Below are 25297 nucleotides of genomic sequence, written 5' to 3'. Positions count from 1 at the left end.
TGGTAATGCCAAGACACCTTTCTTATTACACATAAAAATATTTCTAGACAGGATACCATGAAGTACTCAGCTTCTGCGCAGGTGCCATCAGGCATCTGTAGGACTCTATAAACGCTCACTGGAGCTTTGTGGATCTGTGTTAGAACCTCACAATGATGTTGACCTTAAAGCCCAGATCATCAGACCCTTCAACTGAGCCCCATCTTGTATAAAGATTCCTTTAGCATTTCAAAGACAGAATGTCCAGAGGGTCCAGGATAATTCCACTTAAGCCTAAATCACACTTTACCATCCACAGTTGGTTCCAAGCTGTCTTTCAGTAAAGAACTATCTCCATTTGTGTACTAAGAGCTTTTAGCAAACTTTCTTTCCTAAGAGGCAAATGAATGCATCTGAAAGCTCCAAACTAAGGGAATATCCCCATTCACAATGTGACATAAGACACACACGGAGATGGATTTTAAAAAAGCCAGACACAGGCCCAGCGGTTTGGCGCCACCTTCAACCCAGGGCGTGATCCTGGAGACCCGGGATTGAGTCCCACGTCAGGCTCCCTGCGTGGAGCCTGCTTCTCCCTCTGCCTGTGTCTCTGCATCTCTCTCTCCCTGTGCCTCTCATGAATAAATAAAATAAAATCTTAAAAAAAAAAGAAAAAAAAGCCAGACACAAAAGGCCACATAGGGTATGATTCTGCCCATATGAAATGTCCAAAACAACAACAACAACAACAAAAAGAAATGTCCAAAACAGGCAAATCCATAGGTACAGAAAGTAGATTAGTGGTTGCCTGGTACTGGGAGTGCTGGGAATGACTACTAATAAGGTTTCTTTTTGGGGGAAATGAAAATTCTCTGAAACTAGATAGTAATAATGGTTGCACAATTCCATGAATACACTAAAACACTGAGTTGTATATACTTTAGAAAGAGAATTTTATGGCATGTGAAGTATATCTGGAATGCTGTTATTTAAAAAAAGACATACAGAAACATGAAGCCAAGGATTTTCAATAAAACACTTTTACTATGGGAATGCTCCTCTTTGCACAGGATATCCCACCTCAGAAATTCACAATGCACATGTGAAAGTTCTAACAAGTCCCACAGAAATCTGACTGTTGGGTTCAACCCAAAGTTTCCTCAACTCACTTGACTGAAGAACATCTCAGCATACTGATTACCTTCCCCACTGAGCCTGACACTAACCACTGAAGCTTAATATTCCCTGAAAAAAACTTCAGGGAGGGCAGCCCAGGTGGCTCAGCGGTTTAGCACCGCCTTCAGCCCAGGGTGTGATCCTGGAGACCCGGGATCGAGTCCCACGTCAAGCTCCCTGCATGGAGCCTGCTTCTCCCTCTGCCTGTGTCTCTGCCTCCCTCTCTCTCTGCGTGTCTCTCATGAATAAATAAATAAAATCTTTAAAAAAAAAAAAAAAAACTTCAGGGAGACCTGCTTTCAATATTTTATAAAGCCAAAACAAAAATGGGAGGGTCAGAAAAATACTATTTGTCATCTGTGATGCGCTAGTGGAACTAAGATGTACGAGTGGAAAATGAACTGTTTACAATGAACTTGTACAGACTGTCTAATACAACACACTTCTCACAGGCACTTCATATATTTTTAAAGTCAGTCAACTAAAAAACTTTTTAATTTCCATGAATCTTTTGAAAAATAAAATTATAATCCAATTATTTAAAAAAATATTTCCATTATAAATGAAAATTCATTAGAAGATATATCACCTCCTCACTCCACGCCTAGATTTTTTTTTAGGTTGCATTAGATTTCTAGGGTCTGACTTATATCAAAAGACATGCCAAAAGTCCTCATAAATAATTAATAATCTACAGCACTTTCAACTAAAAATAGAGACAACTTTAAGAAAAAGGGCACAATTTTCTATAAAATCATCAACAAAGATTAACTAGAACTAATACAGTTTTACCTCCTCTGTGGCCCCAAAGCATGCACAACTTGGATCAAGGTCATGAATATACTGCTGTTCAAATAAAAGCAAGTCACAACACATATCACAGTGTTCCAATTTACATAAAGTGCAAAGCAGGGATGGGGGGTTGTTGCATTTTCCAGGGATGCAAAACACATGGAGCTCTCTAAAAACAAGGGCATGATAAAGGCAAGCTTCAGGAAAGCGGACAACTTTGAGGAGACAGGGCCTTCACAGAGAATGGCCATGTTCTTAAACACTGGCAGGCCCAAAGGACTCACGGCACTTTCTTTGAATTTGTGCTCCAAAAAGAAAACCTAAAACCTCTATCACTTAAATCATAAGACCTCACATATAATTTGTTATCAATTCTAGGGAATTTAATTTGTTTTCTAAATCTGGTGTTTAATATTTAAAGTCACATAAGAAAAACACTCATATAGGTAACTTCTGAAACCTGAAACCAACATAACAGCTATATGCTAAACACTCTTATTATCACATGCAGAGTAAATTCATAACTGATTGCTCCCACCCCCAAGACTGGTGTAGATGTAAATTCTGTACCAGAAACCAGTTTTTTAAATGTGAATGATGCTGCATAACAAATAATTATTAGTGTTACAAAAGATATCCTAATATTACCTGGGGCAAGATTCAAAGGTAATCTTCTAGGTGAAATTGCTCTGGGGTGCTGCTTACTAATTTCTTCATAAATTTGAAGCCTCTCTTCTAAAGTGCCTATTATCAGTAAATATGTGTGAGATTCAAAGCATCAGAACTTTTATCTATGATAAAATACTAATAAACTTTAAAAATTGTTATAAATAAAGATTGCATTGTCAATAGTAAAGCTGCACTCAATTTTTATATAAATAACATTAAAGAACTGCGGTGGTGAAATAATATGATCAGCAAAACACCACTTTAAACCCAATCTCCAGAGAAATCCAAAACTTCATCACAATAGATCCTATATTCAACTCAATTCATATGTATTCAAGACACACAGCACTTCTCTTATATTCCTCAGTGCGTAACCCATGAAAAAGAAAGTGCTCCTTTATACCTCATCTTACACAAATTCTCTAATTCAATGAAGCCTACACACATTCCCACAAAAGGGTATTAACCCTTACTGATTAGGTCTTAAAAAGCAACTGTTTCAACATCATGAATGTAAATGATTTATGGTTTAAAAAGTGAACTAAATTTCTAACATAGTTTTGACATTTAAAATCTTTAATTAAAGTCCATTATGTTTAAAGTGGCAATTATTTCTCCCAAATACAATGATATAAAATCTACTTCTAAGAGAAAGTTTTGTCTTCCCTCCTAAGACCAACCGAATTTCATAGTACCGAAGAGAGAATCTATATGTAAACTACATGTTACTCTGCAATAACAATATGCAAAGTAGGATCTGGGTCTAATTCATTATTCTAAAATAATACCCTGCAAAATTTACAAAGACATTATATGCATTATTTCATATAAGCAGTAAGACAATTTATAGGAGAATTTTAAGAAAAAGCAAACAAACCTGATTTTAAACTTTAAGGTTTATAATTGATTTTAATTCAGAAAAGAGAAATATTATTGTAAGAAGACCCTTGGTGCTAGCAATCAAGGTATCTCTATACTAAATGTAGTGTTCACTATCAAGATTATAAATACAACACTTAAAAAGCTAACGTTTGATTTTGTTTAGACTCCTTCCTTCCCCCAATAGTATGTTTTGGAGCTCCAATATGGTGGGATATAGGAAAGGTAATTTTTATACTCTGTTAACAATTTGGAGACTTCATGAAATATCAAGGACTCTTATACTAAAATTTACACAAAGGCTATTTGCAACATATTTTTAAAAAGTAGGTCTTCTATTCATGCCTAATCTTAATTAAAAAAGCATAAAAAAAATTCTCCACTATCCCAGATATAACACGTCATATAAATGCAGTAAAATTAAGACAAAACGAAACCCTTTCCACGTCTTATTTGAAGTTACAAGTTGGAGCTCCAGAACTTACCATGGGGGAGAAAAGGTCCTAAGGAACCTAAAAAGATAAAGTAATGTAATTAGTTTTGTAATAAATACATTTTATAGTAAGCATGGATCTTAACATGGAACATATTTTATTCATTTTACTAAACATTTAAATACCTGTATTATTAACTATGTATCAGTTACTAATAATTTAAAGAAAAACATCATAATTACCTTTCCAACCTTTAAACATAGGATTTTTGTCTGATTTTTACAAAGAAATTATTGATCTAATCAATACTTTAGTTTTAATCATTTTCTTAAAAACAATTTATGGAAAAAACTAATGATTTGTGATATTAAGTTTTAAATACACACAGAAAACCTGGGTTAATTTGTAACAGTGATTAGGGTACAACAAATAAATTTTCCTCATAGCTCATTATTCTATAAGTGAATATGAATAGCTACTTATTTTTACCATATTTTTTAAGTTTAAATATTCTATTTTAATCCCCTTGAGCCATATTTTCATAATTATTTCAGCCATATATTTACATGAGTAAATTTATTAGGAATATTAATGGCTCTTAATATTTAATTATGAAAATATTAAGAATAATTTGGAAAAATGCTATAGATTTCTAAAAAGGATAGGTTACCAACTTGAAAAGCAGATATGGAACATTTTGCTCTACACAAATTAACCTAGTTTAAAACTAAGAGAACAATTTTCATGTTGATGTTGTACACATACCCTCAGCAAAATTTCTTTGGCCTAATTCTTATGTTTGGAGGCTAAGGGTAACAAACCTCTAATTCTTTAACAAATATTAAACTTCCCAAAAAGGGAATGCTCATTTTCTTCTCTAGCTCTCTAGCTAGTCTAAATGAGTAACATTTTAATGAGTCAAGGAATTTAAAGTTATCTGGGACCATTAATCACTTAAGTATAAATAAATATCTAAATTCCTTTCACAGCCATGTTTAACCTATAATTATTCTAAATGGAAAAATAAATGTTAATGGTAAAAATGTTTGTCCTCAAATATTATTACAACTTTGCATTTACTTCAAATACTATTTGTCCTTAAATATTATAACAACTTTGCATTTAATTCAAATACTAGTTAAGATTAGGTAGAGGAGAAAAATCATTACATACTAAGTTGCAGTGCTTTTTCCAAGCCTTCATAATAACACCAATTTTCTGCATTCCGATCAATCAAGTTTTTGAATACTTCACTGGCTTCTTTTAATCTTCCCAATTTCAACAGCATTTCCCCTAAAATTAAGTTTAAATTCACATTCATTTTACTTAAACATTAAATACCTTTCTGATCTCATAGATTTCACTAAGCATTATTAGCATAATGGATGTTCATGAAAGACAGAAACATATGTGCTTTCCTTTGGGGGCATGTTGCAGTTTATACAACTAAACATAGTAATTCACAGCTTGTCTTCAGAAATGAACCTTCATGTACACATTCTATCTTGCTAACATTCATTTTTGGTTTTCTTCTACAACCCAAATATACATATAGGATATTAGGTTCTTAGTAAAAATATTTGCATTATGCACATTTTTACATACCCTTTAAGATAAAGACTCTCTCTACAAATTGGTAAAGAATTCTAATAAAACATCCCTGCATTCCTATTGCTAGATTTGAATGGACTTTCCCCGATCAATTCATATATTAAACAATTCTCCATTCCGTTCTTTGTTTCCTTTCGAAGTCACTAAAACTGGAATTTAACTCACTAAAACAAAAATACTAAATACCACTTCACAGCAAGAAACTAAACAAACCAGGTTCACATGTGGGTCACCCCTAAGGTTCAAATCCTTTTACTAAGCCACACAAATGTAGCCACACAAGTAGACATGGGAGGGGCGCCCAGGTGGCTCAGTTAAGGGGCTGACCTGACTCCCCATGGGGTATCTGCTGAGGATTCTTTCTCCTTCTCCCTCTGCCCCTCACCCTGCTCTCTCTCTCTCTCTCTCTCACACACACACACACACTCTCTAAATCAATCAATCAATCTATCTATCTTAAAAAAAAAAAGGGGGGGGGAATCCCTGGGTTGCTCAATGGTTTGGCACCTGCCTTCCAGCCCAGGGCGTGATCCTGGAGTCCTGGGATTGAGTCCTGCATCAGGCTCCCTGCATGGAGCCTGCTTCTCCCTCTCCCTGTGTCTCTGCCCCCCTGTGTCTCTGCCCCCCTCTCTCTCTGTGTCTCTCATGAATAAATAAAATCTTAAAAAAAAAAAAGAAAGTAGGCATGGGAAATGAATATTTAAACTCCTCAGATATAATGGAAAGCACATCTAATCCAAGATAAAAGAGAGATTCTCAAAAAAAGAATAGATCTCAAAAAAAAAGAAAAAAAAAGAATAGATCTCAACTTGCTATGACTAAGATTTCCCCTTCCCCAATCTATTTCAAAGAAATGCCCTTTTGAAATGTCTTCAGATGTATTATTTCAGGTTTCATCATCCTGGAGGAGACCATAATTGAAGTGGTCATTATATACTATTATTTTACTATTTTTATATATTACTCAAGCTCTAGAGGAAGACTAACCAGATGTAACTTTCAGTTTTACCACTTTATAACAATTCCAATGTCCACTTACATATAAAAAGAAATATCAACTATCTCAATATGCTCTTCTGATAAATGAATCAATTTAAAGGGGTTAAGACAATGCTTGGTACAAAATGAATATACACATAAACGTTTGCTACTTAAAACTATAAACAAACAAAAAAACAAAAAAAACAAAAACAAACAAACAAACAAACAAACAAAAAAAAACTATAAACATGCCCCACTCCTCCACATCTAATCTCTGGCTAGTCCAATTTTTACCCTGCTCACCCTACATAAATAGATAAAACACATATTTTTCCTTTGTTATCTGCTTCCACCACAGGCAAGAGTTCTGCTAGCAGAATACACAGAATAAGTACATTCGTATATTCATAAGTTAGTAAAAATTTCTAACAACATTTTTTAAGTTTATAAAAAAATCTTAATATGCTAAGAACTACAAATGACATAAATGTGTAAATATCAAAGGTCTCTGGGCCTGCAGAGTATACTGAAAAAATAATACCATAACATGTCTCTATAAGCAGCTTAAAACACTAGCTTTGTATTCAAAATGATGACTCCCAAATTACCCTCGCCAGCAACATTTGGATAAATGTGGCTACATGCCAACTTGCAGACTTTAATTAAAACTGATTTCATATATCGTAACTACTTCTTAATCATTGCATTCTGTATTGATGTTACAAGAAGAGAGAAAAAGTGATCTAAGATTTAACTAAGAAACAGCAATAACACACCAGAATATAAAATAATCGTTATTTTCCCTTGTTCCTAATAATTATAAGTGATAGAAGAAAAAAACCAGAACCTTGAATTATCCCCGTTTTACCAATAGTTTGAAAAACACTGTTGTTCAATAGCCAAATTATGTAGAGTCCAAATATCCATCGACTGAAGAATGGATAAAGAAGAGGTAGTATATATATATACAATGAAATATTACTCAACCATAAAAAAGAATAAATTCCTGCCATTTGCAATGAGATGGATGGAGCTAAAGAGTATTATGCTAAGCAGAATAAGTTAGTCAGGGAAAGACAAATACTATACAATTTCACACATATGTGGAATTTAAAAACCAAAACAGATGACATAAAGGAAAAAAAAAAAGGCAAACCACAAAGTCAACATTTCACTATAGATAACTGAAGGGTGATGGAGGGAGGTGCAGGGGGTGGGGGGGCTAAATGGGTGATGGGGATTAAGGAGAGCACTTGTGATGAGCACTGAATGGTGTATGTAAGTGACAAAAATCACTAAATTCTGCACTTGAAACTAATATTACATTATATGTTAACTGGAATTTAAATAAAAACTTAAGGAAAAAATAAGAAATAAACACATAAAATAAAACGTGGTGTTGTCAATATTAGTATTATTCCCAAAAATTAAATCAGTAAACTACTATACATTAACTAGAAGAGCAGAGAAAGTAGTTAAAAGTAAGGACTAATGAAAAACCAGTAAGAAATCTTGTACTAAGTGAAAGAAGCTAATCTAAAAAAACCTACATACTACATGCTTCCAACTATAGGACATTCTGGAAAAGGCACACTTACAGAGACAGTAAAATGATCAGTGGTAACCAGGAGTTGGGGTCAGGGAGAAACAAACAGGCAGAGCAAAGAGGATTTTTAGGGTAGTGAAACTATTCTATATGACACTACAATGGTAGATAACCATTTAACCATTTGTCAAAAGCTAAACAAGAGTGAATCTTAATGTAAATTGAAGACTTTGGGTGGTAATTACCTGCCAGTGTGGGTTCACTAATTAGAATAAATGTACCATTCCAGTAGGGGATGTTGATATGGGGCGGGGGCAAGCCATGCATGCATGGGGACAGAGGGTACATGTGAAATCTCTATACCTTCCACTCAATTTTGCTATGAACCTAAAATTGCTCCATAAAAATGAAGACTATTTAAATACATTTTTTAAAAAAATAGGGGTAACAGACTAGCTCAGTTGGTAGAGCATGTGACTCTTGATCTAGGTCATGAGTGCAAACCCCACCAAGTTGTGTATAAAATTTCCATTTAAAAAAAAAAAAAAAAAAAAAAAAAAAACTCTGAAGCCAGGAAGATGTGTTTAGAAATTAACTCTACCACCTAAAAGGCAGGGTGACTGGGTAAGTCTTTAACTTCTCTAAGCTTTAGTTTCCCCAACCATAAAAATAGGGATAATCTACCCATGTTAGAAGTGCTAAAAATTTAATGAAATAAAGCAGTCTAAGCAATTACCATACTCTGAAGCACAGGGAAAGTAAATAAATGTTAGCTACTTTTTTTATTAAGTCCTAGAAGTCCTAGGACTATGTGAAACTTCAATTTTAAATTAATTATTACTTTAGTTGGACATTTTATTGTACTATTGCTCAAAGAACGATAACTGATGAGCAAAACTTTGTTTAAAAAAAAAAGTGCCTGGGCAGCCCCGGTGATGCAGCGGTTTAGCGCCACCTGCAGCCCAGGGCGTGATCCTGGAGACCTGAGATCAAGTCCCACATTGGGCTCCCTGCATGGAGCCCGCTTCTCCCTCTGCCTGTGTCTCTGCCTCTCTCTCTGTGTGTCTCTATGAATAAATAAAATCTTTAAAAAAAAATAAAAATAAAAATAAATTTTTAAAAAGTGCCTGACCTTTTGCTGATGAACATTTTTAACAGGTTATTTATCAGGATCCTGCTTTCATGGTGACCCTAGTACCATCATTTACTATTCTCATTGTAATTTATTTATTTATTTCACAGATATATATGTGGGGGATATGAAGGCAGTAAATATACTAAGAATATGGAATCTGGAGTCAAAAATGCCTAGACTCAAATCCAGTACTACCCGGCTTACGTAGCTGTTTGCCTTTGGGCAAGTGACTTAACCAGTCTGTTCCTCAGCCCCTCAACTGTAAGATGGATATAACAACCATATATAGTATTGTTATGGGGATTAACTTAATAAATAATAAACAATAAAAATGGTTCTTATTATATAACAAGTCTTATTTAAGTGTTAGGACAGAATAAAGTGTATAGTTTGTGTTCTTTAACTGAGGCCACTAAAAGAAAAAGCTAGTCAACCTACCTTTAATTTCTTCCACCAAAAGTTTATCACATATTTGTTTCTCATATGTTTCTATATGTTCCAAAGACTCCTGAAATAGATCTGCCTCTCTCATCACTTGATTCTGGTATAATATCAGTTCACTATATTCATAGTCTATTTTGTTGGGAGGAACCTGAAAAAAAATGAACAAATTATTTTATTTATATAACTAGATAAGACACTTCTAGATCTTTTATTGCTTTCTCAGAAAAGTCATTCACACACACTAAATTTAAAAAAGCAACCCTGGGCAGCCTGGGTGGCTCAGCGGTTTAGCGCTGCCTTCAGCCCAGGGCATGATCCTGGAGACCAGGAATTGAGTCCCATGTCGGGCTCTCTGCATGGAGCCTGCTTCTCCCTCTGCCTGTGTCTCTGCCTCTCTCTCTCTGTGTCTCTCTCTGGTCTCTCATGGATAAATAAAATCTTAAAAAAAAAAAAAAAAAAAAAAGCAACCCAGAAGTAATTACAAATACAAAAGTGATTAATAATGAAGACTAACACATTCTTTAAAATAAACAAAAAGGTGGCACTTCTGCCTACAGCAAGGTAAAGATTCAGATCAGCAAATCCTACACCTACAGGAAAGTATGAAAATGTTAAAATCCTAAAGAATCTACAAAAAATCTACTAAAATAAAAAAGTTAAGCAGGGTAACAGAATACACACTCAAAATAGAAAAATCAATTGTACTTCCATATACTAGAAACCAACAATTCAAAAAAAACTAAAATAATTTCATTCACAGTAACATCTAAAAGAAAAATATACTTAGGAATAAATTTAGGAAATAAGAACTATAAATTCAAGACTAAAAGCATGCTGAGAGATATTAAAGACCTATATAAATGGAGAGACATTTCAAATCATGTTCATTCATCAGAATACTCAAATATTATTCTGACTACAATTTTCTTCCAATTGATCTACAAATTAAATGAGTACAATCCCTATCAAACTGTCAGCAAGCTTTTTGCAGAAATTGACAGAGCTAATCCTAAAATTCCAATGGAAATAAAAGAAACCCTGCATAACCAAAAGAATCTTGAGAAAGAACAAAGTAGAAGGACATGCATTTCAAATTTCAAACTATAAAGCAACAGCAATCAAGATAGTGTGTTACTGACATAGGGAAAAAGTGGAATTAATAAACCATTGCTTATTTATATAATGAAATACCAAACAGCAGTTAAAAATGAATAAACTGGGGCCCTTGGGTGGCTCAGTCAGTTAAGTAGCTGTCTTTGGCTCAGGTCATGATCTTGGGGTCCTCAGGATCAAGCCCTGTGTCAGGCTCCCTGCTCAGCAAGGAGTCTGCTTCTCCCTCTCCCTTTGTCCCTTCCCCTCCTCATGCTCTTTCTGTCTCTCTCAAAGAAAGGTTTTTTTAAAAAAATGAACTATTCCTGTATGTATCAACACCCATATATCTCAAGACATGGAATGAAAAAAACTGCATATTGTTCATGTCAATTTTTAAATACACAAAATAATAGTTTGTAACTTTAATGGACTTGAACATAATGTAAATGTGACTAGGAACAATCTATATCCATTTCAGAGTAGTGGCTACCTCCAGGGACATGAGAGGCCTTTACAGCTATTTCTGTAATATTTCTTTAAAAAATAATAAAATCTGGAGAAATTGTGGCAAAATATTAACATCTAATCATCTCGATGCACAGTATTTTTTGTATTTTTATATTTTGCATATATATTAAAATGTATTGTTTACATAAAACATAAAGCAACATGTGGGAGAGAAATAATCCCCATAATCACAAAACTACTTTCATTTTATGTGCTTTCTTTTCTTTAATCATTTGAATATCAAACTAATAAGGTATAAAAATTTTCATATTATTTTGTGTCAAGAATTTGGTTTTATTTTTTTCTAATTATTTCAAAAACCTTTTGAGTTTTTCCATAGGTCCCAAAGACTTTATTTTTTTAAAGGCTTTATTTATTTATTTGAGACAGAGAGAGAGAGAGAGAGAGAGAGTGTGAACAGTGAGGGCGACTGAGAGAATCTGAAGCTGACTCCACACTGAGCACAGAGCCCGATGTGGAGCTCTATCTCACAACCTTGAGATCATGACTTGAGCTGAAATCAAGAGCTGGACCCTTAACTGACTGAGCCACCCAGGTGCTCCCATAGGTCCTAAAGATTTTAATGCACAATTGGGAATCAGGGCAACACAGAAGTCAACTATTTTAGTTCATGCAGGTAGGAGAAATGGTTAGAATGAAGTTCTTACTTGTTGAGTTTGTCTAAATTCTTCCAACAGTTTTAGTGCCATATCATAATCTTTCAGCAAATGGTATGCAATAGCATACCCAATCCAGGAAGCACGCTGTGTTGGGCGCAGCTGAAGAAGCTGATACCTTGTCTCCTAAAAATTAAAAAAATAATAAAATTAAATTAAATGAAAAATCGTCTTTTTCTCTTTTGACTTTAACTTTTTTTTTTATATAAATATAAAATATTTATATTTCACCACAGAGCTTTAGGAAAACAATTTAATGCCTTTAATTCCTTGCTAATGAATTCAATGAACACACATCAGTTCCTGAATAAAATAGAAATACTTTTGATGTTAAATTACTTAAGTTCTAAAATACTCTGTAATGCTCCCTGTGTAAAGCTGTCACTGAAAGGCTGACCTTGGGGCCCATGTTCATCTGCTGCCCTATAAAATTACCTTTATAATAATGAGAATTTCTTTTGGTAATTAAACATCTTAGAAGAGACTAAGATACCTTTCTTTCCAACTAAATTCTGCTGTTTATAAAATAACTACATGAAATTATAATGGGGGCACCTGGGTGGCTCAGTCAGTTATGTGTTTGCCTTTGATTTGGTCATGATCTCAGGGTCCTGCGATCTAGCTCCACATCAGGCTCCCTTAGTAGGTAGTCTGCTTCTCCCTCTATCTCTTCCCCCTACTCATGCTCGATCTCTTTCTCTCAAATAAATAAATAAAATAAAATAAAAAGAAAAAAAAAAGAAAGGAAGGACGGAAGGAAGGAAGGGAGGGAGGGAGGGAGGGAGGGATTATAATGTATTTATTACATTGTTACAACGGGCCTCAGAAAGAGGGTAGACACAGCCAGGGCAAACCTCAAACATCAGACTGGACTTTTCTAACAGAACACCACTGCTGCCACTCTAAGACAGCTTCATGTCTATGACAAGAGGCAGAAAACACCAGAAATTCCAGCATGGCTGCCCCAGAAGAATCTAGGTATCTCCACCAGCAGAAAATGCAACCTCCCTACACAGTCTCCACCTCTTAATAGCTTGTATTCACTTCCAGGTTTTAGAAAAGTATAACTGTTTGAAGGAACAGGATCTCACCAAGAATACTAGCTGTAATAAAGTTCTACAAATGCAGTGTTTCATTTCTCTGGTTGGAATAGGTGCCAACTGTCCTTCCACACTAGATGCCCCAAGGAGTAACACGATCAGATCTTTTTAAGAAAAAGATATCTTTGAGAGAAGTTTAGACAGTACCACTCTTCTACTTTTGTGTGCCTGGTTCCTTTCAGGCATATGACATTAAGCTGTATCACTCCCATCTCTCTTTCACACCACAGCCTGTCACTTCCCTCCTTCATTAAAGTCTAGGTCAGTTTTTTTCTCTCTGCCAAATCCTGCCACTATCCTGTTGCAAGTGAAACACTGTGGGGTACCCATCCAACAACCTATTATTTTAGAATCAATAATTCCTCATCTTTAATGATCTCCTTCACCCTGCTTCAGGGACCCACTCCCACAACCACACCCTAGACCTTTCCCACCACCCAGAAATCATAAATTCAGGTACGTCACTCTGGCCAACGCTCTTACTCAGTGACATTCATGCCCTTGTTCTGGGGTGCCACCAGTACTGCTGGTTCCTTAGGTCCTTTGCATCTAACCACCAGCTCTTGTATCTTCATTTATTTTCCTACCCCTTTTAGCAAGCACCGTTTTGCCAGTATTCTCAATTTCCTTGCCTCATTTATACAGATAACTGGTTTTAACTCTCACCACACCTAGGCTAAAAGAAAAACTACACAATCTGGAAAAATGATACAATTATTAAGCTCAGCAGCACAGTTAAAACCTCTGCAAAAATCTAGGCACCAGATATAAGGATTTAAGTGGCAGTAGAAGACAAAAAGTACATGAAAGCACTTAAAGAGTTAAACTCTTTATCAGTTCAGAGTTGTGGGCTTTTTCACATAAGAAAGGGAGAGAATTCTGTTGTCTGATATACTGAAGTTAGAGTATTTAGTGGATGGAGTAAGCACATGGAGATACCCAGCAGAGTTGAAGATGCCAATGTGAAGAGGTTGGTACTGCAGAAAGACTGCTTTACAGCAATCCTTCCCACATTATTTTATATTTACCAACCCATAACAGAGGAAGCTAATTAATCCCTACATTTAGATTTCAATTATAAAAGCTCTATTTACTAAATCTGTACATGTGAAACCCACAAAGAATCTAGTACCACACTTACACATAGGAGATAATCTAGTTTTTAAAAAAGCATTAAATTAATACACAGCCATTTTTTATGATCAACGATGCATTTCTACAGCTATTATTGGGGAACAAGGTCTCAGGTGACTTCCCCCTTCTACTACAGACTATAATAAACAAATCAAATCTGCATCATCTCAGCCTATGCTCACTTTATTCTGAACGCATGCGTTTCTAAATTATGCCTATTGTAAAAAACATGTAAAGACTGAAGTACTTACTCGATAACCTTCAAGGTCTCTCATTTGGATCTGCAACAGAGAGAGATCCCTCAAAATTTGCAGATTATCTTTATCTAATTTGAGAGCATTTCGATAACACTTAATAGCTTCATCATACTTCTTATCAGAACGCTGTAAGAGTCCATATACATGCCAACCTACTAAGTTAAGGAAATAGAGATATTCAAAGATGCTAGAATATACTATGCTATATACCTAATATAAAGCTTACCTTAATGATGTGGTATGTTGTCTGGGATTTATTTCAGAATAACCTGGGGTCAGAGAAAGGGAGATATGGGGGAGGAGGGGGGGCAGCAGCATAAAAGATGAAACCAGATTAGCCCTGACTGGCAGCTGTTAAATTATTGAAGTTGGGTGAGGGGCACCTGGGAGGTACACCATTCTACGCTCTCCAATTACACATGTTTGGATTTTTCCATTATGTTTACATAACCTTAGAAAATTCTTGATAAAAATCCTTCACATTCCCTGCCCTTTCCTCCCTCACTTTCCCACCCCAGCACCTCAACATTCACTTATTCTTCATTACTATATACAAAAAGTGCAATTATCTCTTCAAATTAGTTCCTATTCAGTCAACTCCAAAACAACATATAATCATCAGTTAATTCACTGGTGATTCCAGAAACCACAAAAATGAAGTGTTTATTTACTGTAAATTAAAGTCTCAGCATATCTTGGAGCCAAAAAAAACTATCATACTTACATGCCCTCTCTCTTCACTCTGGGGTAAGCACTGAGATAAAGAAATAAGTATTTAGTATTTCAGGAGAATCCTAAGCTGAATATGTGAAAACACTACCTAGACTATTGATGTTCAATACTGGCCAAGAGCTAGAGGAATGAAATATAAAAAATTACAATATAAGGGCAACATGGGAAAAGACTGCAAATAAGCAAATAAGCATAGGCAAAATGAAAAGGAAATCAATTCCAATGATCCATCCTTAAAAAAGTATTTTTGTTTTCTCAGAGATACTAGCCAATGAAAAATACAGTACGTATCTAGCGAAGTTATAGCTATGTCCCTGTGCGATAAAAATCCAACTGAAGAACCAGTATCATACTTAATACTAAATAAAATCTGCTTTAAAACACGTTTTTTTCTGAATTTTTCATCCAGAGTGTCTAAAACAATGTTTAAGGAACACAAATTTTACTATACAAGTATGTCATTTGGAATGACAAGAAAGTATCACTCAGTAAATGGGTATGTAAGAAAAAAATGGTTTTCAAGTCACAGATCAGTTACTTTTCTCACACCTAAGCACAACTGATACAAATACATAACATACAAGGATTCTCTTTCAACTACCACAAACAAGGAACGAAAGAAATTATTACAAAATGCTGATTAGTATTGAAGTTGAGTAACGGTACAGAGTTCATTAAATTCTCTCTTCTATACAAAATTTTCCATAGTAAAAGTCTGTTTTTTTTTTCCTGATTTAGAAAACTCTACTAAGTGGAAAATAAATGAAATAATAAATTTCAATTACTGCAAAAGGATACAGACATGGCTCTTGACATCATTACGAAGTCCTTTACGAACAAATTCATAGGCTTCTTCTTTTTTTCCTAAACAGTTCAATGTCAATCCTTTCATAGCCAAAGTCTCTGAAAAATATTTTTTAACCTCTATTTACACACAAATAATTCAAATTATTCTCTTAGCACTGTTTTTTTTAAGCTCTTAGTACTATTTTAATATGATAGCTGCCAATGCTTATACATCTTTTTAATCACATAGAACTTCTCTTGAAATACAGAAAGTAAAACTACAGGTAAGATGTATTAAAGCCTGAGTCCTTTTCTGAAATCACTGAAGCTGGGACTGAGTTTCTCAAATGCTTTCTGCCCTTTAGAAGACTATACAAAGGAGCTGAGATTATTCTGCTGAAAAAATGTAATACGGTAGATACCCAAGTCCTGTTGTGTTAAATCTACTGCAGTAGTTCCAGAACTTTCATTCAAAATCATTTCTAATCATCATCGATTTATACCCCACAAAAACCATCTACCTTAGCAAAGAGATGCACACAATGTAAAAATCAGCTTATTCAATACTTCAACACACTTCATTTTTGGCAATAAATTTATTCCAACTAATTGTGGTTAGGCTAATTAACATCAGTTTGCATTCAAGAGGGTAACACTGGGGACAGACACCTGGGTGGCTTAGTAATTGAATGTCTGCTTTTGGCTCAGGGTGTGATCCCAGTCCGGGGATCAAGTCCCACATCAGGCTCCCTGCAAGAAGCCTGCTTCTCCCTCTGTCTATGTCTCTGCTTCTCTCTGTGTCATAAACAAACAAACAAACAAACAAATAAATAAATCTTTAAAAAAAGAGAGAGAGAATGTAACACTGGACTATGGGAGTGGTAACCCAAGGATACATTTAAGGCAGCTAATGAAAGATGGCTTAGAATGAAAGATGAAATATAAAATAATGAAATCATTCTCTGAATAAATCCACAAGAAGGGAATTAGACAAGAACAATGGTTTTCAAATGATCTCTATGGACGCTGGTTGTCAGAACATGGTTATTAGTCCAGGCCTCTAAACATCTTTATGTGTTTTCACACAATGAACTTCTCTACAAGCTGCCATGTAGATAAGGTTTCTGTAGAGAAAAAACTTGAAAAAAGCTTTACATTTCTCAAGTTCTATGAACTGAAGATTTCTTTCCATTTCCTTCAAAGGATATATTAAATGTTAGTCGAAAGCTGAGCAGGGTCAGCCCACTTTCCCAATAAGATGGTCCGTCTCAAGAATTACCCATGTCCAATATTCAGAGACCCCAATTAGCGGTGCTCTGCTGTAGGACCATAAGTAACATATCTAACCTCGTTTGTCCTTCAAACAAGCACCAGTCACCAATGAAAAAGGATGAGACAAGCAAATATAGACCTACTAACAGCAGTAGTGCTAGAAAAACAGTTCAATATAAACAATCTAATAGTCAATAGAATCCAATTTATTTATACTTAAAGGTCAGCAGATATATAAAAACGACATCTACAGGAGAATAAAATACACATAACTATATCTTCATATTACTTCTGTACTGCAGATATTGCCCTAGTTTATACATAAGAAATCCAAGTATAAACTTAAGTTCTATTCAAAGTAATAGATGAAATGAGGTCTCTAAAAATACTGTTATATACTCCAATTATTCCCCAACAGATCAACCAACCACTTCTTTTTGAAAGACTGTGTATCCACGTAAGCACAGTAAAAGGAAAGTAACCTATATCAAAACTGATATAATGCATGACTCAAAATGCTTATATATTCTAGTAGACAGCTACAAGGCCATAGAATCCAGGAAGTATTCTTCTTTCACTGTTAGGAATCTTATCTGTCTGATTTTGGAATTAGATTTCCCCAAAGCAGCCTCTCACACATGAGACAATACCTCCATGTTCCGCAAATTTTGGATTCGAAAGAATCATCTTGCAAAACTTGAGGCCATTTTTGTATTGCTTCTGTTCATAACATTTCTGTAAAGAAATATGAACAAAAATTATTTAATAAAATGAATATACAGGGAGCAATTTTTCTTTGCATTACATAAATTCCAAATTCTGATTATATATAATTCTAAAACCATCCAAAATTAGATCTAAAACATGTGATGGGAAGGTGTTATATCAATTCATATCACTTATAAGATTAAGTTTATTTTCGTTACCTACTTCTTGCCAATTTGTTCTAGTATGAGTATTTTTTCACTTTTATAGAAGGGGAAAAAAACCCAATTAATAAATAGGGAACTTAACTGCCAACTGATACTGCCACAACTTTCCAAATTCAAAATCCAAAAGCAAAAAATATGTGATAACAACACAGCAATATATGAGAAACTTTATAACATCTTTGCTACTCAAGAAAGGAACCAAGGGGATCCCTGGGTGGCTCAGCGGTTTGGGGCCTGCCTTTGGCCCAGGGCACGATCCTGGAGTCCCGCGATCAAGTCCCGTGTCGGGCTCCCGGCATGGAGCCTGCTTCTCCCTCTGCCTGTGTCTCTGCCTCTCTCTCTCTCTCTCTCTCTCTCATAAATAAATAAATAAATGAAAGAAAGAAAGAAAGAAAGAAAGAAAGAAAGAAAGAAAGAAAGAAAGAAAGAAACCAAGGTGCACACATACATACACAACACAAATGAGTAACTACTTATATGTGCAGACAAAGCTTGTGGTATCTCATAGATATTCTCCCTATGGATGTAGATTAAAATTTATTTATAAATGGCTAAGCCTCCTTGCAAACTCTGGTCTGATGCCAAAGACCATGATCTATCTTTAGGCTGATACAAGTGTGAACAACACCTTTCTTCGTAAACACCACCAGTCAGACTAAGGAATCAACACCTGTCCGCCGCAGCCACTGATCACAAGAATATCTCATCTTCCATTTACCTTCTACTTATGTTGCCATAGGTTTTCTTCCTAGTACTCAACATGCTAAGTTTGTGCCCACCTCAGGGCCTCTGCACATGTGCTCCATCTACTTGGAATGTTCTTCCCCAGATCTCTCTTACCAGTGGAGCTTCATGGGTCACCTGCCTGACCCTCTATCTAATACTGCCAGCCTCCCACTACTTCCCACACATATTCTCTAGCATATTATTCCATTTTCTACACAGCATTATCACTCCCTGACTTTCTTAATTTGAATGCTTATTTTAGTGTCTATCTTCCTTACCATACTATATGAGCTCCATGAGAACAGACTATTTTACATGCTGCTACATCCTCAGGGTCAACACAAATTAGAACTGCTCAAAAAACAGTCTACTAGGTTCAAAGCAAAACAGTACCAGCAAAGAAGGAGGAAGTGGTTAATCTTTGCAGCAGAGATGATATGTGGAGGAGAGAATTAGAAGAGTGTTCATAAAAAAAAACTATTTAGGGGCACCTGGGTAGCTCAGTGGTGGAACATCTGGCTTTGGCTCAGAGCATGATCCCAGGGTCCTGGGATCAAGTCCCACATCAGGCTCCCCGCAGGGAGTCCGCTTCTCCCTCTGCCTGTGTCTTTCTCTCTCTTTATGTCTCTCATGAATAAATAAAATCTTTTTTAAAAAAGAAAAAGCTGTTTAATTTGAGGCTTCTTGATTGTATCTGGGGAAGGGAACCTAGTAGCTGGGACACAAGGATGGGAGAGAAATCTGAATTTTGAACCATCCAAATATATCACCTATCCCAAAAATATTTAAAATAAAAATAAAAAAAATCTAAGTTTGACAAAAGGAGTTCATCTGACAAATGACAAGAAAAATACAAGCAAAAAGTACTGCTGGCAAATAGTAAAAGAAGAGAAATATTATGGGTTTTTTTCTGACTTACCAAGTGATCTGGAAATACTAACACTCATACTACCAATAACAGTGATAATACTAGTTAATGCTTATTGTAAGCATTTATTAGTGTCAGGCACCATTCACTTAATCCTTATTTAAATCCCAGGAAAGCCTATGAAATACAGGTTATCTCCATTTCAGATGGAGACAATGAGGCACAGTTACTGAGTTTACAGAGCTAGTAAGTGTCAGAGCCATAATTCAACCCAGGTACTCTGTCCCTAGCATCCAAGAACACAAATGAAAGAAAAGCATTAAGTTCAGTAAGGGATACATACTTAATACGAAGGACAGATTCTAGTTTCAGCTTTGCTACTAACCATTAGAATCCTAGACACTTAGACATTTACCTTTCCTGAGCTTGACTGTTTCATCTGCTCTTTTGCAAATTTAGTAGCTAGTTTATTACATGCTTTCTTTTAAGCATGGAATAGCTCCACAATTCAACAAAACCTAATGCTAATGGCCAGTTTGGGGAATAAGACAGGCATGTACAAGCTGTGCAGAACATGTAATAAACTAGCTACTCAATTTGTATGGATGTGTTTAAGTACATTCATAATTAATTTTTTAAAATTTATTGTTTGGGGGGACGGCCGGGTTGCTCAGTTGGTTAAGTGCCTGCCTTCAGCTCAGGTCAGGATCTCAGGGTCCTGGGAAGGAGCCAGGAGAGTCAGGCTCCCTGCTCAGCAGGGAGTCTCCTTCTCCCTCTCCCTCTGCCCCTTCCCTTCCCCTGCACACCCATAAGCAAGCTCGCTCTCTCTCAAGTAAAATAAAATAAAACCTAAAAAAAAAAAATTACTGTTGGTGGCTAAGCACTTTGAGCCACCAACCAAACTTGAAAAATAATTTTAATAAAGATACTGTCAGAAAGTTGCTGTAGCAAAACTCTACCCACATTTATTCCAATTGTGAAATGCTAATATCATTCACTTTCGCAGCACCCTCCTGAATTCATGTAACCTTGTAACAAATATTACATACCCAGAGAAGAACATGTTTAGCATTTTCCGATTTATTTAGGGATAAAGTTAACTCACCAGCACTGTAAATTTTGTGACTAGAGTATAATAAATCATGTAATTGTTTTTTATGATTTGCTGATAAGACGATTTGAACTAGAAAATATCCATATAGAGTGAAAATGAGTGTTCTATCATCTTTTAGGTATAATGTCAAATGTACTTAAACCCAACCCACAATTTATGGATGAATCTGAAAGGGGCAAAAACTTCACCTCTTCAAATCCACTGTGTGAAAAAATAAGGGTATGGAAAAAACAAAACTAAAATAATGAAAAATACATACAAAGCCCAATGAAGCAATACGCGACAATGCTTTAATAAGAATTTGGTTTTTGGGGGGCAGCCCTGGTGGCCTAGTGGTTTGGCGTTGTCTTCAGCCCCGGGTATGATCCTCGTGACCCCGGATCGATTCCCATGTCGGGCTCCCTGCATGGAGCCTGCTTCTCCCTCTGCCTGTGTCTCTGCCTCTCTGTGTGTGTCTCTTATGAATAAATAAATAAAATCTAATAAGTAAACAAAGTCCATAAACAGACCCAGGATTGAGTCCCACATTGGGCTCCCTGCATGGAGCCTGCTTCTCCTTCTGTGTCTCTGCCTCTCTCTCGCTGTGTCTCTCACGAATAAATAAATGAAATCTTTAAAAAAAAAATTTGTTTTTTCCCTTGTCTCTCATTATTTGCTCAACACTAACATATAAAATTAAGACTTGAAATGTTATCCCAACTACTATGTATTTTTAACATTTGAAGAAGCGTGAAGCTTCTATTGGCTTGAAACGGAACAGCTGCTATGAATTCTTACCTACCGCTGATAAGACTTAAAACTATTTTTTTCTTTTTTCTTAACTTAAAACTATTCTAATCATAGTATATTATTTATAGTAAAGGTAAACATATAGTCGTATAACCAACATCAGCTCTAAATAATAAATCCACTCCTAAAATCTAAACGCTTATTTTCGGAAGAAATGACAGACTTGGAAAACTCCGTAGGCACTGTATCAATTTAAAAATTTACATTTTTTGCAAGGGGCATGCTGAGAAAAGCCAAGGCGTGCTGCGTGTGCTGCTGCCTCTCCTCCCTGGAAGAAAAAAAACCCGGGAAATAAGGTGAAAGCACCGTGGGGGGGGGGGGGGGGGGGGCGAGGACACTGGCACACGACCTACAGAAAATTCCCAGGAGCCGGGCAGTGGTCATCTCTCCCGGGTCATTTTTCAGGTTTCTGCTTGGAAACAAAGTCCGGGCTCCCTGCAGGGGTAAAATCAGCCAGCCCGCGCGCCAGTCTGCACAGTCAGGGCCCGACGAGCTCGGCGCCATCCAAGAGCTGTGCTCCGCTTCGTAACTCTCGGAAAAAGGCGAGTTCCAAGCCACTCTACTCGCTCCCTAAAGAGCTGGCAAGTGCGGTTAACACCCGAAACCTGCAACACTTTCTCCCCCCCTATACGGGAGGCTTGGCCTCTGCGCGGGTCTAAGTGTCCCCCATCCGGGGTAGCGATCCGGGCCCCCACTCCGCGGTAGCATCGTCCCATCTTCGGCGGGTACCGGCGCGCGCTGTGCAGCGGGTGAACAAGCAGCAGCACCAAGCAGTGAATGAACACGCGGCCGAGGAGGAAAAGAAACAGGAGGGAGGATGGGGGGGGGGGTCGCTCCCCGCGGAGGCCTCCCCTCCCCTCCCCCCGGGGCGCGGAGAGGGCGCGGGGTGCAGAGGGGGCGCGGGGCGCAGAAGGGGCCCGGCGGGGGCGCGGAGGGAGCGCAGAGGGAGCGCTGGGCGCGGACGGGGCGCGGGGCGCGGGCGCGGAGGGGGAGCGGAGGGGGAGCAGAGGGGGCGCGGAGGGCCCGTGGAGGGGGCGCGGGGCGCAGAAGGGGCGGGGGCGCAGAGGGGGCGCGGAGGGGGCGCGGGGCGCAGAAGGGGCGGGGGCGCAGAGGGGGCGCGGAGGGGGCGCGGGGCGCAGAAGGGACGGGGGCGCGGAGGGGGAGCAGAGGGGGCGCGGAGGGGGCGCGGGGCGCAGAAGGGACGGGGGCGCGGAGGGGGAGCAGAGGGAGCGCGGAGCGCAGAAGGGGCGCGGAGGGGGAGCAGAGGGGGCGCGGAGCGCAGAAGGGGCGCGGAGGGGGAGCAGAGGGGGCGCGGAGGAGGCGCGGGCGCAGAAGGGACGGGGGCGCGGAGGGGGAGCAGAGGGGGCGCGGAGGAGGCGCGGGCGCAGAAGGGACGGGGGCGCGGAGGGGGAGCAGAGGGAGCGCGGAGGGAGCGCGGGGCGCGCAAGGGGCGCGGAGAGGGAGCAGAGGGAGCGCAGAGAGGGCGAGGCCGCGGGGCGCGGAGGGGGCGCAGAGGGGGTGCGGAAGGGGCGCGGGGCGGGCCGCGGCGGGGAGCCCGGGCGCGGGGCGCGGAGGGGGCGCGCGGGGGGGGGGGGGGCCGCGGGGCGCGGGGGGGGGGCCGCGGGGCGTGAAGCCCGGGCGCGGGGCGGGCAGCGGCGGGGAGCCGGGGCGCGGAGGGCGCGCGGGGCGCGGGGGGGGCGCGGAGCGGGGCGCGGCGCGGAGGGCGCGGAGGGCGCGGAGGGGGCGGAGGGCGCGGAGGGGGGCGGAGGTAAACAAAGCCGGGATCCCGGGCGAGCGCAGCCCGCGCAGGCGCCGCCGCCCCGGGTGGGCCGCGCGGCCTGGGCCACTCACCAGGATGCGCTTGAAGAGGTTGCTCTCCTTGGGCGGCAGCTGCACGTTCGGCATCGCGGCCGCCGGGGAGGCCGGCTGCCCGGGCGCCGCGTTCCGTCCCGCGGGGGGGCGGGGGGCACCGGAGCGCGCCGCTGCGGGGAGGCGGGCGGCGGCGGGTCAGTTCATGGCCGGGAGTCGGGGCCCGGGCAGGCGGCGGTGGGGGGAGCGCGACCCCGCAGCGGACCGGCGAGCGGCGGCTCCCGCGCGCGGCAAGATGGCAGCCGGGCCGGCCCCTCGGGCGGGGGGGGGGGGGCGGGGGGCGGGGCCGCTGTGCGCCTGCGCGGGGCTCCGGGCGGCGGAGGCGGCGCGAGGTGCGGAGCGCGGGGTCGCCGGGGTCGCCGGGGTCGCCGGGGTCGCCGGCACCTCGGGCTCCCCCCGCACCCACGTCCCCGCGAGTCCCCGATCGAGCGGTGCTGAGTGCCCTCGGCTCGGGGACCTGCGCGGTGCTGGGCTCGCGGCGAACTTGTGCTTCTTCTCTCCCCGCCTCCCTGCGCTGAGACTTTGGAGAGAGAGAAGCCTCCTGTGTCTCCAAGCGCGGACCGAAGACGCTCGGTCACTGAGCCGGCCTGCAAAGGGACTAATGCGAAAGTCTCATTGAAATGTCCGAAAAGGGCAGCCCGGGCGGCTCAGCGGTTTAGCGCCGCCTGCAGCCCAGGGCGCGATCCTGGAGACCCGGGATCGAGTCCCACGTCGGGCTCCCTGCATGGAGCCTGCTTCTCCCTCTGCCCGCGTCTCTGCCTCCCTCCCTCTCTCTCTCTGTGCCTCTCATGAGTAAATATAATAAAATCTTTTTTAAAAAATCAGAAAAGAAGAGCCACCGCCAGCAGTTTGGAACCCCTGACGTTGGCAGTGACGATTATGGTGGTGGGTGTGTGGGCCCCTGAGCCTCCAAGGCCACGTACCCTTCCCCTTCGTACAAGCCATGACCTAATAAGAGAATCCCAGGATCTCCCAACTCTGGGACTGCCCTACCTAAAGGGTGGCATAGTGATGCAGACGCGTGAGCCTAGAAAGATGCCCGATACACATCAATGGCGATGCAGAGCCCTGCATGTGATGGAGCCTTAATATGAAGGACTATGTGAATATTAGGTGCATCAACTTATCCATATCCACGTTCAGGATCTTGATTTGTGCGTATTTGTGTGACTACAGAGTGGTTGATACGTAATTGCATGGAACGGGCTGTAATCCAAGCCGGATTGGGGTTTATTTGAGCTTCTTTCCAGCCTGAGCTTTTTTTTTTTTTTTTTTTTTTTTTATTCATGAGAGAGAGGAGTGGGGGCAGAGACATAGCCAGAGGGAGAAGGAGGCTCCATGCAAGGACCCCGATATGGGACTGGATCCTGGATCCTGGGATCACAGCCTGAGCCAAAGGCAGGTGCTCAACCGCTGAGCCACCCAGGCGTCCCCCTCCAGCCTGAGTTTCTTTGCAGATGGAAGAAGGTTATCACAGGAATCTTTTAAAGTACGGAAGTGGGGGGCACCCAGCTCACCAAGTCGGTGGATCCTGTGACTCTTGATGTCAGGGTTGTGAGTTCGAGCCCCAGGTTGGAGGTAATGATGACTTAAAAATATTTTAAATATATATTTTTTTAATTAGAAAAAAACATTTAATATAGGGGCACCTGGGCAGCTCAGGGGTTGAGCATCTGCCTTTGGCTCAGGTGGTGATCCCAGAGTCCCCCAAATCGGGTCCCCCAGCAGGCTCCCCACAGGGAGCCTACTTCTCCATCTGCCTATGTCTCTGCCTCTCTGTGTCTCTCATGAATAAA

At 39.8% G+C, this 25297-nt stretch overlaps 1 protein-coding gene across 5 annotated transcripts in view; it reads right to left on the bottom strand.

Annotated features, from left to right (window-relative positions):
• Nucleotides 1–23747, bottom strand: part of NAA16 (N-alpha-acetyltransferase 16, NatA auxiliary subunit) — an 81541-nt gene extending 57794 nt beyond the window's left edge. For 3 of the 5 annotated variants that reach the window (XM_041730909.1, XM_041730910.1, XM_041730907.1), the window contains exons 1-9: nt 23484–23747; nt 17854–17938; nt 15944–16048; nt 14408–14565; nt 11914–12048; nt 9641–9794; nt 5103–5222; nt 3981–4007; nt 2596–2691 (exon numbers count right to left, since the gene is read on the bottom strand). In XM_041730909.1, coding sequence (XP_041586843.1) covers nt 2596–2691; nt 3981–4007; nt 5103–5222; nt 9641–9794; nt 11914–12048; nt 14408–14565; nt 15944–16048; nt 17854–17938; nt 23484–23537 — 934 coding nt within the window. In that variant the 5' untranslated portion in view covers nt 23538–23747. The remainder of the gene's footprint in view (nt 1–2595; nt 2692–3980; nt 4008–5102; nt 5223–9640; nt 9795–11913; nt 12049–14407; nt 14566–15943; nt 16049–17853; nt 17939–23483) is intronic. The other 2 variants (XM_041730908.1, XM_041730911.1) reach the window with 1 other exon arrangement.
• Between the last annotated feature and the right edge of the window lie 1550 nt (nt 23748–25297).

Source organism: Vulpes lagopus, chromosome 16 (assembly GCF_018345385.1).
Source record: "Vulpes lagopus strain Blue_001 chromosome 16, ASM1834538v1, whole genome shotgun sequence".
Taxonomy (NCBI): Eukaryota; Metazoa; Chordata; class Mammalia; order Carnivora; family Canidae; genus Vulpes; species Vulpes lagopus.
Note: the sequence above shows the minus strand (reverse complement) of the source record. Positions and strands in the feature narration are given on the sequence as shown.